Raw genomic sequence first — 19,020 nt, 5'->3', positions numbered from 1 at the left:
GCCCCCTGATACCCTAATTTAAAGAAGCCCCAGAGGGTGGTGGCCCCCGGGGCTGGGGGGCCTGAGAGCCCCTCACAACTAATTTGAATAAGCCCTGGGGGTGGCAGTTCCCGGGCTGCTGGGGCCTGAGAGCCCCCCGCACCCAATTTAAAGAAGCCCCGAGGGTGGGGGTCCCTGGGGCTGCAGGGGCCTGAGAGCCCCAGCACATAATTTAAAAAAGTCCCAGTGGTGGTGAACCCCGGGGCTGGGGGGCCACCCTCTGGGCCCCCCTTTACATAATCAGTATTGCCCCCTGGATTAGGCCCCCGTGGGGCTAATTACCATGGAAGCGGGGGAGCCCGCACAATATATATTTTTTGCCCTGGGGGTCCTTGTGGAACCCCCTAAGCAGGCCTAGGGGGTCAGGGTGTTTCTACCCTGACCCATTTTAGCGTTTTGCACGTTTTCTGCTCTGCTTTCTTGTGCCTCGGTTATACCGAGGCACAAGATGGCTGCCAACACTTCCTGATTTGGAGTGTTGACAGCCAATTAGAATTAAGCTTGTGCTCGGGAGAGTTTGCGGAGGGCGCGGGGATCCTCCGCAGCCATAGATATATATATGATTTTACTTTTGATTTTCTCAGGAACTACTGAACGGATTTACACCATTTAACAAAAAGGCACAACTCTGAACCAAGGGCTACCTTTTTGCAAAATGTGGTGTAATTTCAGCTGTGACTAAAGGTTCCTATGGAAAATTGCATGGGGAAAACACGTTTTGGGACCGCCCTTTTTTCTCAGCCCTCTCTTAATGAATCACCCCGAGACTTTCAGGATAGGAGCGGACCGGAGAGACCCCATGAGTTTCGGAAATTTCGTGAAGATTCGTCAACCGGCGCCAAAGTTATTGGGAATAGAATGTTGCGGATTTCCAATGGAAAAAAGGTCCTAACTATAACTATCTACTGGCAACCGCCAGTAGCTGATAATCTTTACCATTTATGAACCTAGTGTGAATTGAGAATGTTAGTAAAACCACAGCTTTTTGTTTCAGGACCACAGGCAGAAAGGCCTTCTCATCCATTTTTCTTTTCCAGAGGAGATATATATATATATATATTTATATATATATACAGATATATATACATATATCTGTCCTCAGATAAGTTTCACCCTCCGCCACACCTCACGTCTCGGCTGCCACTCCCGCAGTGGTAAACCGATAGAAGACGATTAACTCCGGCAACTACAGTCGCATTGCCAAAAAACAAGGGCACTCACGGGCAGTATTCCAACATAATGTTTCATTTGCAAGCCAAAAGCACTGACAGACGCGTTTCTGCACGACTCCTTATTTCAATGTCCGTGCTTTCAAATTTCATCTCACAATGATTTACATAAAAACAAATTACGGCACATAGTCTTGTAAATACAAAGCAAATTCAGCAGCCATCTTGGATCATTGTTTTCAATCCTCTATCTATCTATTGGGGTTTCTCTTAATTTAATATATTTCATGTTGGTAACTAGCACAAGATGGTACAAGTGCAGCGGGTAGGGGAAAGGCAAGAGAGAGGGAATGCTAGATAATGATAAAAAATTCATACAACACATGGCACGAATATTTTCCAACTTAGAAATTGATACTTACATCTCCCCCACATCAGATGAAGATGATGTTTTTCTTGATATTTTCGAGTTTAACTTATTCACATGGATATATCTCTCACATTTATACCCCTTATCCTGTCCCTACTCCTATGTCTTTTGGCAATTTTACAATCATGCCCCGAATGGGCAATTATTCACTTACTTCATATCCTCTATACCCAGTGCCATGTAAGTGTTTTGAAAGGAGAAATATTCACCCAAATGTTTTAAAATATAAATGTATATATATATATATATATATATATATATATATATATATATATATATACACACACACATGTGTGTGTGTGTGTGCCAATACATTTGGTGGAGACCAAAAATACCTCATACAGATGAAATGAAATTTGGAGATACATGCTCCAGAAAGGAGTAAATAATCTCTGTTAAGGGATATCGCTCAGTCATTAGACTACATGTACCCACAATTCTTCATTATTTAACCCATATGGGCTGTAGTTTGTAACTCTATTTTGTATTTGGACTCAAGAATGCGCAGTTCTTTACACTGTCTCTTCTTCTTTTATGTTTCTGCACTTGATCAATGCAAAAGAACCTGAGCAGATCTTGATTACTCTAGTGTTCCGATTCAAAGTGACGGCTTCAGGATAACTTTGGTACATGTTAGCAATAGCTCACATATGTTCGAGTACCCTCGTTTTGGCTGGATGAATGGTGCTCCCTACATATTGTTTTGCGCAAGGGCACTCTAGACAGTAAATTCTGAATTGCAATTTAGGAATTATTTGATCTTCCTAGTTTTATTGGTCCTTCCACCCTGTGGTCACGGACCCTGCTACTGTATTTGCAGGCTTTACATCTGAGGGAAGGGAAGAATCCCACAACTGGGTCTTTCTTGTCTGAAGTTATTCTATAATGACTGTACTAGATGATCCTTTATGGAGGGGCCCCGTCTGTATGTAACCTGATGGCTAGATGTAATTGCCTGATCACATTATCAGTTCTTAAAATCTGCACAACTTTGTGTGAACTTACATTAAAGTCTGTAATCATTCTAATAATGCCTTCCTGCACATTCTTTCTGGATTTTGATTGATCTTTGGTGGAAAGAAGTTGAGGTCCCCCCACCAGCGCAGTCTTTTTAACTGCCTCCTGCAATATCCCTCTAGTATAGCCCTTTTTCACAAATCTCGCTAGGGCACTCTCTTTGGCATTGTTACACCCCCATCCCTGCAGGGCGGCTTCAGAAAGGGCATGAAGCAGCTCGAAATTATTCACACAGAAAAGAAAACGTAGCAAAGCCTCAACTCAATGACATGCTGACATTTAATTTCAAATGAAGCTGGCAGCACATTCTTGCCCGAAGCACATGACAAGAGGTTGAGTACTACAGCTCAAGCACATGACCAGAGGTTGAATACTACTGCTCCTGCAATGTACCAACATAAGACTGTGTGGCTCAGACGCTATTAAGCATAAATACTTAAATCCAGGGTCTTCATGAACACTGTTGGTGCATTGTGGGAGAAGTAGGATTCAACCCCTGGTCACAGGCATACTGCTATTTGAAGATGGAATCATTTGCACTTTGAACTTGCTCACCAGTGATCAAGGCTAGTTCCTCAGCCTCAGAGGCTTTGTTATGTTATCTTGTTTTCTTTTCTGTGTGGTATATATATATGTATATATCAACAAGGGTCGGAGACCGCCAGGAACGTGATGCAGGAATTCGAGGAAGGGGGTATTTTATCTCCTAAAGCAAAAACGCCTCGCATTTGGCAGCTGACTCGCAGTTTCTGCATTAGGGAAATGGCAATGGCAGGAGTGAGGGGACAAAGAGGAACGACTACAGTGTTGGGGGCGATGTGAACAGTCCCTTTCAACTCACCTGTAACACGCACGGATCTATTTTCTTGAAAGTTCACCCCCACGCCACCGACCTGGTCACTGCTGAGACTGTGCATGCTGGGACATGCAGTTCCGAGGACTAAATTTGGAGCTGCACAGGTGAGCCCACAGCTTTAGGGGGAGGAGCATGGGTGCAGTTCAGTACTTCACGCAGGAGGAGTTTAATTCGAAAAGGACACAGAACTGGGCGCTGAAGAAGGTCAAACGACCGAAATGCATTCGCCGCTGCTGGCATTCTCCTCAATAAAGTCAGCTGTTCCATCAGAACTCCCCTCCGGCCTCTGTCTTCTTTTTTTTTTGTAAGGAAGAATTTGACACTGACACAGACACAGACACAGACACAGACACAGACACAGACACACAGACACACAGACACACACACAGACACACACACAGACACACACACAGACACACACACACACACACACACACACACACACACACACACACACACACACACACACACACACACACACACACACACACACACACACACACACACACACACACACACACACACACACACACACACACACACACACACACACACACACACACCCCCCCCCCCCCCCCCCCCCCCCCCCCCCCCCCCCCCCCCCCCCCCTAGGAGCATGTGCACACTACATGGCATTTAAAAAATGCATTTTGGGTGCATTTGTTAAATGGCATATGGTTACCATCAACCTGGAGTTGATGTGCTAGCATTTCCTAAAAGCCCATTTCACATTTAGGAAATGCTTTGTACATGTGCTTAGGAAATTGCAAATAGGAAATGCCTATTTGCGATTTCCTATTTAGGGAATCTCAAAATGCGATTCCCTATCTACCTTCGTACATCTAGAAAGCCAATTTAGCATTTCTTAATGGACCGAAATTGCAATTCGGTCTGTTAAATGCTAAATCCTTTCGTACACGTGGCCGTTAGTTCCACCACTATAAAGTCTGCAGCTCTGACCATCCCTCCACATCCTCTTATTGTTATACAGGTTTGTCTCCAGAAGAAGATGAGGCTTCAGAAAAGGCACTTTCCCTCAGTGTAGTTTTTATATATCCCGACTTGACTCAAAGGTACTTGCGTGCTTTAAAGGAGCACCAGTTACAACAGCTAAGGTCATGTTCATTGGTCTTTTTTTTAGGTATGGGCTGGTTACATCATAATGTCGAGTCAAAGCCGAGTCAAAGCCAGACTGGAGCCTAGTCCCGACTCCGAAGTCAGTAGCTCTGTCTATGGTGCCACATCCTCTTACAGTTGTGCAAATGTGTCTCCTGAAGACCATGAGGCTTCAGAAAAGGCACTTTCCCTCAGTGCAGTTTATATGTAGCGCGACTCGACCCAAAGGTACTTGAGCGCTTTAAAGGAGCACCAATTATAACAGACAAGGTCATTCACATTCATTCGTTTCTTAAGGTATGGAGAGATTACATTATTTGAACAGAATCACAGACTGTTGAGCCGACGCCGGGACTCAAACCTTTTTCCCCCACTCTAAAGCCCTGAGCATTACATCACATCCTCTCGTTGTACAGGTGTGTACAGGTCTGTTGGACAGAAGAGCATGAGGCTTGATAAAAGGCATTTTACTTCATTATAATTTCCAACTGGACTTTGAGCACCAGAGCCATTGTAAGTTGCCCGCACACTAGTCTCCTGTCCATATGTTCACAAACGCTACCAGGACGAAAGCCCGGGCAGAAGATAATCCACACAGCCAATGGTTGTGCACTTTCAAATAAAGTGGCATCCTAATTGGCCATGTTTCGTGATCTATCTGCCCTGCATTGTCTGGATCCCCTGTGTGAGAGCTCGGGGTTGCTTGGCAAGTCAGGAGCCAATCTCGACACAGCTCTCATGATGATGTGTTATATTGCTTAAGAGCTGTGCAGGCAAGTCTGCACAGCGCCCCAGTTAAGACATGCAGAGGTGCTTTTGCTGCCCGAGTTCTTGGCCTCACCACAGAGTAGATTTGAAGAGAGAAGCCTGAAGTATGCATGTCAGGCTGGCCAAGCCCAGAGCCCCGTCAGTCTGTTATGCGAACTTCAACTACACAGTTCTGAAACTGTCCATGGTAACAGCCACACCAATCCCTTTGTGAGGCTATTTTAAAATACAATTGCAACCCAGTCCTGCTGCGGTATGAAAGCCAGCCAACCATTTCTTTTTATATGCCAGTTGGGTGGCAGATCAAAGCGATAGGTCAACGCTCTACTGCCGCAAATGCAGGAAGCACCTCTGCTTACAATTGTTCTTACTCACCATTGAGCTTAATTCATCTATCAGTCTTTGAATGTTTCTTCATAGAATTGTCTTCATCCTGGCCTGCATGTCAGCTCCAGTAAGGAGAATGCAGTCCCAACAGAGGCCAATTGCTCCTTCTTCTCTCCTTCATGGACCGGCTAGGGCCAGCTAACCCCAACAGACCATGGCCAAAGTTGAGTAAGAGCATCAGTATTGTCTAGCATCGGTAGAGCTACTTCTGTTGGCCACTTGGTGCCCTCCATACAGCCAATAAAGGTGAGAATGGCCTGATGCTTCCTTGTTTGTCGTGAAGTGACAACGTTTCCCTCTGATCAACCACAACCTAGCTGGATAGAATTAAAACAACTCTCATTGCCCTTTCTTCCATGGAGTATGTTCTTTAATGTATCAAAGCTGTGTCTTCACATTTGAATGCTACTGTAAAGTCTGAGAAAAGCAACAAATTGCTATTTTTATAGAAGACATGTCTCAGCTGAGCTGTTGGCAGTAACCATAGAATTATGGCTCAGAAATTGATAAAATGAGCTATGATAGCTCTGAGTAGTGCCTCTGGCTGCAAGGGCACTGGGGCCCTATGGGGTATCTCCACTTCTTATTTTATGTACTGTAATCACACATTCTTCCACTAATAGCTCTGTACAAAGGCCTTCAGATCTTCCCAGTTCATCCACTGAGCAGACCTTGTTTCTCTGAGACCTGCCTTCAATTTCTTTCATTCTTACCTGCAGCACATTCATTTCAATTCGAAATTTAGCTGCAGCAGTGTTAGAAACTTGACATCTGCTAAGTTGTTGGTTAGCAGTTGCTCAACTGCACCCACATCCTTGATAATTGTCTGAATGTCAATTCTGAGCTTTACTTCAATACTCAATGCACCTGAGCTCAACCCCTGGTAGCTATGGCACAGAGCCAACAGGCTTAACTTAGAGGCAATATGTAATGCATTTATGCAGTACTAAAACAGTAATAAATTTGAAATATCAAACAGTAAAAACCACAACATAGCTCCAAGAAAAACAAAGTGCCAATGATAGTCAATGGTTGTAGTAGAACATGTAGTCATGTGTGGGACTCCTTCCGTTACGATTGTATTACAGTACTCATGATGTGCATAGCTAATAATTTCAACTACATACCTGGAGTGGCAGAGATCCCCATAATCTCCTCGCAGTGCTTGGCATACACATTTTCAGTGTTCACCGATGAAGTTGTATGAACGAACTGGTCCACCTTACTCAAAACAATCTGTCTGAGGGTCAGTAGACCTGTTGGGTTAGAACAAATGCAATTTACTTTCCCAACAAAAAGGTTTACATGAATACAATCATATTAGAAAATATGCCCATTTCTAGGAACCCTAAACACTTCTACTCTGAGATCACCTCCTCATGCAAAGCATGTGCCTATCTTATGTTATGATGCTTATTAGAATGTATCCCTAGGATCCTAAATTGGGGACAGTGGAGAATGGCAAGTGTCTGGGGGTCTTATTTGAGATCACTGGTAGATCAATGCAACTCCGCAGCCTGAGTTGTCTGTGAAATCAATTCTTTATACAACTTTTTTCTTAGTGATATATTTATCTTTTTTTGTGATTCCCTAGGTGTTCAATTCAACTATTTTTACAAATTACTTGTTTTTTATATAAGCGCTTCATGCCACAATTGCCATTTCTAGGCACTGCAACTAACAGGTATTACTATTATCCAATGTAATGCTTTGACGGCAATCCAACAGCTCACACAAGTGTTTAACTCACTCTGTTACCTTGACAGCCTTGCTAGTAAAACCAAGTAAAGGCTACTGGATGTCAATAACAAAGCACTGTTATTTTCAAGGAAAGAAATATAACAATACATCTTGATAACAACCTACTGTGAAAGTCCTAGACGACTGGTGCTGTGTCAAAATCAACCTCCAGTACTAATATTTAAATAAACCAGTGCCTAGCAACTCGTAAAGGATGCAACATCATTTGGAAAGCCCCATTATTGGTATTTTCCAGCTAATATAGTTTCATACCTTTACCATAGATTTGCTTTTTCTCTCTTTCAAGTAGTTACCTATAATATCACTTTAGCACATTTTCATGCTCACTTTATATAATAAAAAAATAAAAGTGCCAGAAAATACTTTTAGAAGACATATATTGTGTCTTCCACCCTTAACTTAACGTTTGGCAGAAGTCAAATAACCTGCGGACTGGCTTATTGCTGGAATAAGCTGACGAAGCTAGAAACCAATTAAAAACTTTCTACGCTGTGTGTTATCAGCATAAATTGCCCTACATCACCCAGCTTCGCCCAGCCACGCTCCAGGAGGAGCGTGGCTCACCCAGGTACGGGAGCACTTCGCTGGCTGGGTCGGGAGGAGGGAGAACCCCGCGAAGTAGCACAGGACCCCTTCTGTACCTAACTAGGGTGTACCCTGCCCTTGCACTATCACCCACTCCTCATAGACGTGTGCACCCTCACTGATTTAGTAGAAGTGTATCACGTGTGCGTCCCTCACTCCTTTACCCAAAGACACAGGCTGTTACAAAACACTTACGTCACCTCTTTCCTTCTTTTTCATGATACGTCAATGGATCCATACCCCAGCAGGCGTCTTCGGGAAGAGAGGAAGACTCAGGAGCAGACTAATACACCCCACTCCTCCCCCCAGGAAGGGAAGACGAACATTGAGCCGACTGCTTATCTGTAACCCTGGCTTCACATAGAAGACTTGTGTTAGGAAAAATAAAACCCTCTCTACCACGAGTCGGGCTACGCGTCCCTTATTCCCCGCGCAACAGTCATAAACCCAAATTATGAATCTATTAAATCTCAGTTTGGTGTTTGTACATTTGGAGAAAAAAAATGGTCGCATATGAGCTGATTCACACCAAACAAATGCTTTGTATTCTTGCCCTCAGCCCCCACTGACAACAATATACATCAATGTCTTTGTTATAACTACTATATAAAGAGATCCAAATATGGCCGAAAATACCTGTGTTTGCCAATCTCGAGGAAATTAGTTTTTCAAGCAAATCTTCTGGAATTGCGCTCCCATCTTTATAATGTTTTGACATTTGTTTGAGAGTCTCTTTTTCCCAGACCCAATTTTCAAACATCTGTGAGGGCACCTCCACAAAGTCTGTTTCCACATTGGTTCCACTGAATCTTGCGAAATGAGTCTGAACAGTGGGAATGGAAAGAAAAAACTGTTTGAAGAAGCAAATATACTTTTTTTTAAAACATACTTTATTGGTTTTATTGATGCATATTACTTCATATATCCACTATTGCTTGATGCATACATAGAACCCTAAAGGGGAAGTGGACCGTTGTTCTTCATCGCAAGTGTATTTACACAGGGAATAAAGTCCATGAGTGGCTGTGAGATTACACATACCAGTACACACTGAATGCTTTATTAAAGCTGCAAATATACTTAAAAGTGAGACACTTTTTTTGAACAACTGCCTTTTTACTTATCTTTTTGCTATTCTTCTTGATTGTGTCTTTGCAGCAATCTATTGTTTCTATGAAAGGTTCCATAATGTACCTTAAAACACTATCCTTGAAAATGACAGGCACCTGATTGACCTCCTGCTCACAGCGGCGGTCAAGACGGTATTGAACAACTGGAAAGACACAGCGAAGGCCACTTTTAAAGCCTGGTTCAACTGGGTCATATTCCTGAGAGGTGCCGACACCATAACTACCAACAGCCTACCGAACTCAGGGAAGAAAAGCGAGATGTGGCTATCGCTGGACAACTACCTGTCCTCACACAAGCCACCCTGAACGTCAAGGGGACAACTGGGAAGGTAGCCCAGAGGCCAGACAAGGCAGCACTACATAGACCACATGCATCACCTACTCTGTGACACAATGTGCCTCCTCTCTCTCTTTACTCTCTATATCTCTACACCTCTCTCTCCACGCCACCAGGGGAGCGAAAAGACAATCGGACAGTCTGTAAGGGGTATGGGGGAAGCCGAAAGGATTGACGAGAAGAAGAAGCAAGCATGGGAACATGGAAAAATAGCCGCGAGCCAATCGAGCCAATGCTTGTCCCGCCCACCCCCCGGGGGCGTCTTTTCCCGGTCTTTTCTCATCTCCCATGTATACCCTCTGCACCATGTAAATATAATTTTTCAATAAAAAAATACTGAAATAAAAAAAAAACACTATCCTTAACTGTATTTGCTAATAATGTTCCCATGACATAATAAACCATCACCATGGTCTTGTATCAGACAGCTGACAGTAGTTACATTAAGTGACACTAGATAAAAGGATGCTAGTGGATTGCAGATATTTGTATTAAATTGTCCATCCTTTACAATTCTGCCTTTGCAATTCTGTGCATTTATGCGGAAACAATTCTCAAATTACTAAAATGTAAAACATGAAATCATCAGAACTGTTTTTAGTAAGATGTCGGAGTAAAACAGCAATTTTGACAGAAACCACCCAAGATAAAAAGAATACACAAGGTGGATGACAAAGTAGACGAGTAAAAACATATGTAATGGAATGCCAACAAGATCATTATAAGTGATGAAAATTAATCCAGTATATCAATAATTTTCTATTTCTACATTTTGTTCTGATTTTGGTCTCAAAAGAAGCAATCAAACAATTCTACAACAATTAAAAATTGAATTTCGAGTTAATTAAAAATATTCTAAAATAATAAATTCTTTAGCAATCAGAAGGAGAAAGAGGTGCTAAGACAAGATTTTTTGCCTCACCCAAGCATATCACTTTAGGAACATTGGTCTTAATGTTTAATGATGCAACATAAATCTGAACAGACAAATAGACACACCCGAAATCTTGAATTCTGTTATTGCAAAAATTACAATGTTGTTTTTCAGTAGACTTAATATTCCATTTTCCTCTACTGCACCTTAAATAAAGTGCTTCCACTTCTCTTAGAAATGTGTAGATCCAAAAGTGTAACGACAGGAGCCAAGTATTTTTCTCATTGAAGTTTGTATTTTCAGTCAGGAAAAACAGCTGACATGTTTTGTCACACAAGTGACTTTTTCAAGGCTAGAATTCAGCTCTCCTCCAGCTATCCTCCATGCTTTATGATATATATCTCAACTATGATATTTATTACTGTGGTCTATAATAATGCATAGAGTGTGTTCTCTTCGCAGTGCGTATTAGGCCTTAAAAGAAATGAGTTCTTGGTTTATTCATCCAAAGCTTATAGAATTTGTGTACGCAATATTGCCAAGTCTTCTGTTGTTCACTGCTTAACCTGCAGAGGAATGTTCTGCTGCCTGTTAATAATGGCTGCAGTTAGAAGGTAAAACCTTTCATGCAAGATGTCCTTGCCAAAAGCTCTAGATTCCACAGTAACAGGGTATTTAACGTAGCAGATACTAAAGGTTCTTGAATATGTCAAATGAAAGCAGTGTTCATATGATTCTTGCAAATGTGTGGTGGGTTCTTAGGAGGGGCCTTTACTAGATTCGAGTGGACATGCAGTCTGTTGGGACACTTATCTAAAGGTCCACTACAGCAGGTATACAAGGGGAGGGGTAGTACATGACTAGGCAACTAACAGATTAATAATACAATGTCCCAAGGCAAGTAGGATGGTCTAGACCAGTGGTACTTAACCTGCTATCCAGGGACCCATGGGGGTCCACAAACCTTATTCTGGGGGTCCGCGACTGCTTAGGAAATGAAATATTATACAGATTAATATATTGAAATAAAAAGAGAAACAAAATGTAAAATTGAACATTTTTAAATCTTTGTGAATGTGAAGAAATTTGAAAATGGAGGCTATAAGTTAAGTTAGTATTCTCAGATTGAATCCAGGGTGAAGTGCAAGTGTATGAAACAGAATATAGAATTGATAATGAGCAGTTTCAATTGAATTTAGAAAATGTAAATCCTTCCCATTCAAATAAAAAATGTGATATTTGTTTAAAAAAATAGTGAATTAAATAAATATTTAATCATGTGTGTATTTTGCGGATAAATGCATGTTTCTGTATTTTTTGCTTACTGTTTTTCTGCCCAAATCATGGCCAATGCACGGGCTGTGGACTCTAGCTTCCAGTAGTGAGTCAGTGGGGGGGCAGGAAGGGGGGCTGGTCCCCAGATTCCAATAATTATTCAGTGGTTGTCCCCGGGTTCCAGTAATGATTAAGTAGGGTTCACAGAAGTCAAAAGCTTAAGAACCCCCCTTCTAGACTGGTTCAGGTTTGGGCTCCGTATTTTTACCTTCCAAGAGAAAGCGCTTTCTTGCAGGTCTGTTGGATTGTAATCACTGCAATTCGTAATTAAGTACAATTGATCCATGTAGGCAGCAGCTCATTTTGGGGTTAAGGAAATCTAGTGGGTTAGATCCCCGCCACCACCCCCACCAAAAAAACAAAGGGGGTCACAACAGTGGTTGAAACTATAAGGAGAGGCCTTAGGCTGTATTTTCAAACAAGACATTAAATGGATTTTTAAGAAGTGCAAGCAAAGGTCTATAGGACAGAGAAATATATATGTATCTTTTAATCTTAAACTTCAAACATAAATGGTTCTGAATATGAATTACGCCTGCATCCACAATAAAATTACACAAGAAGAGAAAAATATAAATTTACTGACTTGTGCACAGATCTGGTGCATAACATGGCCAAACTCGTGGAAGAAGGTCTTAACCTCGTCATGCCTTAATAAGGAAGGGCGATCTGCTGCCGGCTGAGTAAAGTTGGTCACCAATGCAGCTATGGACATCATTCTTTCCCCACTAGGAAGAAGGCAGCCTGGTTGCAGCCCAAAGCATGCAGCATGACCGTACTTTCCTTCCCTACAGCAAAAAAAAACATATTAGTGCCTTGTTCATAAATGTGATGCAGGTAGAACAATAAGCTCAAGGTTTCCTAAAAAGAGAATCATTTTTTAAACAAGCACTGGCGTTGCCAATAGGTCTCGCAGTAGGAAAGTTGGAGCTATTGGTTTTGTAAATGACAAAGCCCTTTATGTTTTTAAAATGAAAACAAAAATAAAAGGCATTGTTATTTGCAATTGTAATAGCTCCAACTTTCCTACTGCGAGACCTATTGGCAACGCCAGTGCTTGTTTTATATATATTACAAGATGCTTTGTGTAGTTAGCTTGAAAAATCTGCTTTCTTAACAGCACAGCTAACAATGGGCAATAACTGGAATTAGAATGTCTAGGATATGTTTACCTTTCATAAATAAATTCTAGATAAAACAATGGACGATGGCCAGTGGGTTAATGCCACTATGGCTACAGTGTTTACCGCATAATTATGGATTTACTGCATCTGCCAGATAATTTGAAAATGTTCACAAATAATGTCAGAAAGTGCGGGGAGCCCACACCCAACTCCACCAAAGAACCTCATTAGTGCTATCTTAAGGAAGTTGGGGCCGGCTAAACATATTTTGGGGCCCCACTGTGGAACAAAGGAAAATGTTAATACCCATACTATGCAAGCTTGCATGATGCCAAAGAACTGTAAATAACATGCTAGACTTTAACAGGGTGACACGAAAACAGATGAAATATGTCTTGCCCGGGTTTTTTAAAAACCCTAAATATGACACAGCTTGGAGAAAGGAGTCAGACGTAGAAATCAGACGTTAAGGTAGGTCTAGAAGATAAGTAGACTAGAGAAGTGACGATTAGAGAGTTCGTTCATTTTCCCAGGGGGGCTTGGCAGGTGGGGGGCCCGGGCCACTGCCCACCTTGTCCATGGCATGTCTTGAAACGTCTGGTCACTCATTCCTGAGCGCCCCTCCCCCACCTCCTACAGCACAGATTTTCAGTCAGGGGCTGAGCAGAGCTGCTGGCGCACAGCGGCCTCCTTTGCCTCCGGTCGGCACTGAACGGAGCTCGCCTGGTCGAGGCGCGCGCTCCGCGGCTCCATTCATAAAACAGCGGCCATAACTCTGCCCCATAAATACACAGCATAAAAGTCAAAGCCGCCACGTGCTGTTGGGAGGGGAGGTGAGCTGAGGAAGGGATCCCGGCGGCCTCCGAGCTTCAGGCCACAGAACCAGGCCGCGCAGAGCTTTATTTCTGAGAGCAAATATTGACTAGCAAATATCACGAGGGAAGCCGGCAGGACCAAGCCTGCCTCTGTGCTGGGCATCTGACAGGACCCATCCCCTGTGCAGGCCCCAGGCGGACCATGGTTCCAAAACTGCAGAGCACAGGGGCGCACGAGCAGGTTCTAAAGCGCGTCAACCATTTGTCGTCGTTACTAAGCGCTTTTAAAGCGCTAAAAACAATACCACCGACTGGGAGAGGCCGTGCAAAGGAGTAATATAACTAAGTTGATAAATGCATCTCTTCAGACATCTGTGCCCTGCTCTTTCTGATTATCTAAGCAAAAATGCATTTCAAGACGTCAAGTGGTTTAAAAATAGCAAATAAATAATTGCGTAATGCTTTTTGAATGCGCTATAATATTCCACGAGTTCCTTGCTGCGCTTGACAGCAGTGAGGCAACTACTGCGTACAACAAGATGTGGGAGCACTGTGAAAAAACGGGCATTCAGCAAAATCATGAAAAAATAAAAAATTGGCTTCTCTGCAAAATAATGTTCACAGTGTATGTAGTAAAATGTGCCTGCCCAAAACCATATATAGGGAGTACTCAGCTTTCCGAAAACGAGTGTGATTAAGGGACTCTCAGAGGAACGTCAGAGCAGACAGCGGGACAGTGAGCCGCGTGCTCGAAGGAAAGTACACAAATACACGTTTAAATGGATATAAAGCAAGGGATAGCGTGCTAAGGTGCACACTAGCTCAAAGGGAGGGTAATTGGCTTGCAGATGTCACCAGAACGCTGCGATGGCTTCGTTGAACAAAAATGCCCTTTTTCGGTAACATGTTACATTTTACACTACATGCCTAGTTTCCTTTAATAATTATGAAAATGGTCCGTCTTTTTTTAAAACTTGGAAAAAACTAAAGCAGTAACTTTATTATTTTAACTAACTGATTGGTTGTCGGTGGCTTTTAACAACAAACTAAAAAGAGCGAGGAGGGGGTGCGAGGGATGAGTGAGGATGGGGTAGCCGGGGAGGGAACACGGCCTGGGGGAAGCTGGCTGGGGAGGGGGAGGAGAAATCCAAGGAAGGCTGTGTGCGGGGAGAGAGGGTAGGTGCTGGAGCTGGGGAACAGATGGCCTGGGTGAAGCTGGCTGGGGAGGGTGAGGAGAAATTATGTGTATAACTCTAGGCATTCAATAATAACATAAAGGAAAAGTGGGATTGCAATAAGGGAGAACAAATAAGGCACAAAATTCATTAAAAATTACATTATTTTTAATTTACGCATATAAATAAAAAAGACAATTCATATCATACAAATGTAATCAAAATCAATAGTACATAATTAGTCATATAAAAATTCAAAAAGCAGTTTTGAATAAGACAATGAATCTAAAATCAAAATCAACTAGTGGCATTAATGAGTCTGAGGGGGAGGAGCAATCCAGACTTGAAGCACCGGGAAACTGAAAGTACGGCCGGCCGGCCATCCAAGAATAATTAGGGGAGGAGAAGCCGAGAAGCCGCAGAGCGCATGCTGGGCGAAGCCCTTTGATGTGCTGTGAAGATGAGCGGCTGGGAAACTGAAAGTACGGCAGATGCACTTAGGAGGGAGGGAGGCTGATGCTCGTGCTTGTTTGGTCACGTGATTCACGTGAACTTAAACAAAACCGCACGAACGAAACCCTTGGTTTCACGAGCGTTTTGAGGACATGAATTCTCGCTCCGCTCAATGCGCTTGCGCGCATTGATAGGTCGCGAGACCTAAAAACAGTTGGTTTCAATTTTGCGATGCAGTCAAAACACATGTTTGCATTTCTAATTATAATAAAACTTCAATGGACACACTGCCATTTCTTCTTTGTAAGCTAAAAATATGCAACATACAAAAAGTGGCCTTTTATCTACTTAACATCTTCTCTTCCGGAGAGGCACTGGCTAGAAAGCTGGCTGGGAGCCGCTAGCCCTGCTGAATCTACTAATTATTCTGCCGCATATCCTACTTCCTCAACGCCAACAGAGAACAAAATTACCCTTAGAGGGAAGGCCAATCACTGCTCAGCAATAATAAGCCCTCATCAACTAGGGACTGGCATCATAGGACCCTTGTCTCCATGTTCAATGAATTGCCTTCCATCCGACTGTCAATAAGGAAAGAGAATCCAGAACACTCTATGTTTGCAATGCTGGACAGAGGATCCACGTGGATCAGTTAGCTATGGCACCTACTGGAGAAGGGGGCTTATTAGCCCCTCCAGGGCTATCTGGCAGATGAGTGCGGAGAGTAGGCATGCTTGGGAACTAATGCAAACAGAGGCCCTGCTTGCGTTTGTGTTCTGTCGTGGTCTGAGCACAGCTTTCAGCCTATTGTCCAAAATTCTGTTTTGTGCAGTAATTCTATCATAAGCACAGAGGTAGCCTGCACCTGGCTGCTTGAGAGATGGCCACTCTTAAACCCAGCCCCTATCTGCTCAGTGGAGCTGATACAGGTCCTGGAAAGTGACCTCTAACTTTTAATAGAGCACCTGGATGCAGGAGTGTCTGCATGTATTGGAAATCAATGCACAATCATATTCCACTGGGCAGATGAAGCCAATGTAAACCTTCATGCCTGCATTGGGGCCTCTACTGATGCTATTCTCTATAATGTAACCTCCTGCCTTACTGTCCGACATGAGCCGCAGACAGTAGTTTAATTCACTGAGGATCAACAGTGAAGTGGTCACAGTGCATATTTATAAACAGAACTTTATGAATGTAATCCTGTTAGTTGAACCATAAAGATCTATATTGTCATCTGGTTGACATCTCTAGGACTGTGGGGGTGACCATTGGATTTGATATTTTCAGAACAATGGAAGAATAAGAGGACGTCTTTAGCATGATAAAAGATAAAACTAACAAGGCGGCGCAAGCCAAAAAAACTTTACAATATATAAAAGAGCCAAAATCTTCTGAGATGGAGTTGAATTTCATCAGGAACTAATGAGAAACCCTTTGCCTTGGCATTACTTGGTGCCAATAAAGTTTCACAAGCCACACTCAAAAATAAAATGTACTATATACCAACAGAAAAGATGCAATCTGATCATAAAAACGAGGCCAAAAGTACAAAGATGACGAAAGAAAAGACTGACACTATCTTACAAGGTGAGAACACTAAAAAGATCTGTTATGTTTTGTTCTGTTGTCAGTTAGGAGGGAAAATTCCCAGAAGGCAAAAATCCTCATTGGTCTTCAATCAATCAATCAGACCATTTCTAAAGCACACCACTCACCTGTGAGGGTCTCAAGGCACTGGGGGGGGGAGGGTTCTGCTGCTACTGCTCGAATAGCCAGGACTTGAGTAGCCTCCTGAAGGTTAGTAGGACCTCGGTCTGCCTTAGGAGGATGGGGAGGGTGTTCCAGGTCTTGCCGGCGAGGTGGGAGAACGATCTGCCGCCGGTGGTCGCTCTTCGGATGCGGGGGACGGTGGTGTGGGTGAGTTTGGCGGAGTGGAGCTGGCGGTTCGGGGTGCAGAAGGTGAGTCTGTTGAGGTATGCCGGTCAGGTGTTGTGGAGTGCCTTGTGTGCGTGGGTGAGGAGCTTGAAGGTGATCCTCTTGTTGACGGGAAGCCAGTGCAGGTCTCTCAGGTGGGGTGATATGTGGCTGTGGCGAGGGATGTCGAGGATCAGGCGTGCAGAGGTGTTCTGCATGCGTTGTAGTCGTTTCAGGAGTTTGGCCGAGGCACCTGCGTAGAAGGCGTTTCCGTAGTCCAGCCTGCTCCTGCCGAGGGCCTGGGTGACCGTTCTTCTTGTTTCGCTGAAGATCCACCTGTAGATCTTGCGGAGCATGCGGAGGGTGTTGAAGCAGGAGGACACAATGGCATTGACTTGCTTGATCATGGAGAGTGTTGAGTCGAGGATAAACTCCAGGTTGCATGCGTGGTCAGTGGGTGTCGGAGCTAATCCCAGTGCGATTGGCCACCAGGAGTCGTCCCAGGCTGAGGGGGTGGATTTGAGGATGAGGACCTCCGTCTTGTCAGAGTTCAGCTTTAGACGGCTGTTCTTCATCCACTCGGCGACGGCCTTCATTCCTTCGTGGAGGTTAGTTTTGGCAGTGAAGGAGAGGATCAGCTGGGTGTCATCGGAGTAAGAGATGATGTTGAGGTCGTGCAGTCGGGCGACGTGGCGCGAACGGTGCCATGTACACTCTGAACAATGTCGGAGTTGAGGGATGATCCTTGGGGTACGCTGCAGATTATCTCTGAGGCTTCACAAAGAAAAGTGGGAGGCGGATGCTCTGGGTTCTGCCGGAAAGGAAGGAGGTGGTCCATTTCAGAGCCTTGTCTTGGATCCCTGCATTGTGGAGGCGTGTGCGTAGGGTGTGGTGTCAGACAGTGTCGGAGGCGGCTGAACTGGTCCAGGAGGATGAGGGCCGAGGTTTCACCGCTGTCCAGCAGGGCCCTGATGTCATCGGTGGCAGCGAACAGGGCAGTTTCTGTACTGTGGTTGCTGCGGAACCTGGATTGGGACTGGTGCAGGATGTTGTTCTCCTCGAGGTAGCGGGTCAGTTGTCTGTTGACGGTCTTCTCGATGACCTTCGCTAGGAACGGCAGCAGGGAGATGGGACGGAAGTTCTTGAGGTCCCTAGGATCTGCCTTGGATTTCTTGAGTAAGGCGTTGATCTCGGTGTGCTTCCAGCACTCTGGGAAGGCTGGGTCTTAAAGGAGATGTTGATGGCCTTGCAGAGATGGGGTGCGATGGAGGCGCTAGCTTTGATGAAGATGCCGTGTGGGCATTGGTCTGACGGAGAGCCGGATTGGATGGTGTTCATGATTTTGATGGTGTCGTCATTGTTTATGTAGGTCCAGGTGAGCAGGGGATCGATGTGGGTGATGGCCGTGGGATCTGTGGTGTCGATGGCTGTCGGTAGGTCAGGTTGTTGAAGCTGTCGCGGATGTCTGCGATCTTGCGATGGAAGAAGGTGGCAAGGGAGTCGCACAGGTCTTGAGATGCTGGGATGTCGTTGGGGTTGGAGAGTTCCTTCACGATGTTGAAGAGCTCTTTGCTGTTGTGCGCGTAGTAGTCGAGGAAGTCCTCGAAGGAGGTCCTTTTGGCAGATCTGATAAGGTGATGGGGTCTGCAGATGGCGTTCTTGTCGGCTACGTAGCTGTCCGGTGTCTGTTCGGGGTGCCATTTATTCTCTAGTTTTCGGCTGATTTGCTTGG

The 19,020-nt window shown here is 44.1% G+C and overlaps 1 protein-coding gene across 1 annotated transcript in view; it reads right to left on the bottom strand.

Annotated features, from left to right (window-relative positions):
* Positions 1-19,020, bottom strand: part of NLN (neurolysin) — a 282,536-nt gene that overhangs the window by 72,791 nt on the left and 190,725 nt on the right. Inside the window, exons 9-11 of the mRNA XM_086960698.1 lie at positions 12,391-12,592; positions 8,765-8,951; positions 6,910-7,038 (exon numbers count right to left, since the gene is read on the bottom strand). Coding sequence (XP_086816824.1) covers positions 6,910-7,038; positions 8,765-8,951; positions 12,391-12,592 — 518 coding nt within the window. The remainder of the gene's footprint in view (positions 1-6,909; positions 7,039-8,764; positions 8,952-12,390; positions 12,593-19,020) is intronic.

The sequence above is a fragment of the Lissotriton vulgaris genome, chromosome 3_1 (genome assembly GCF_964263255.1).
Source record: "Lissotriton vulgaris chromosome 3_1, aLisVul1.2, whole genome shotgun sequence".
Taxonomy (NCBI): domain Eukaryota; kingdom Metazoa; phylum Chordata; class Amphibia; order Caudata; family Salamandridae; genus Lissotriton; species Lissotriton vulgaris.
Note: the sequence above shows the minus strand (reverse complement) of the source record. Positions and strands in the feature narration are given on the sequence as shown.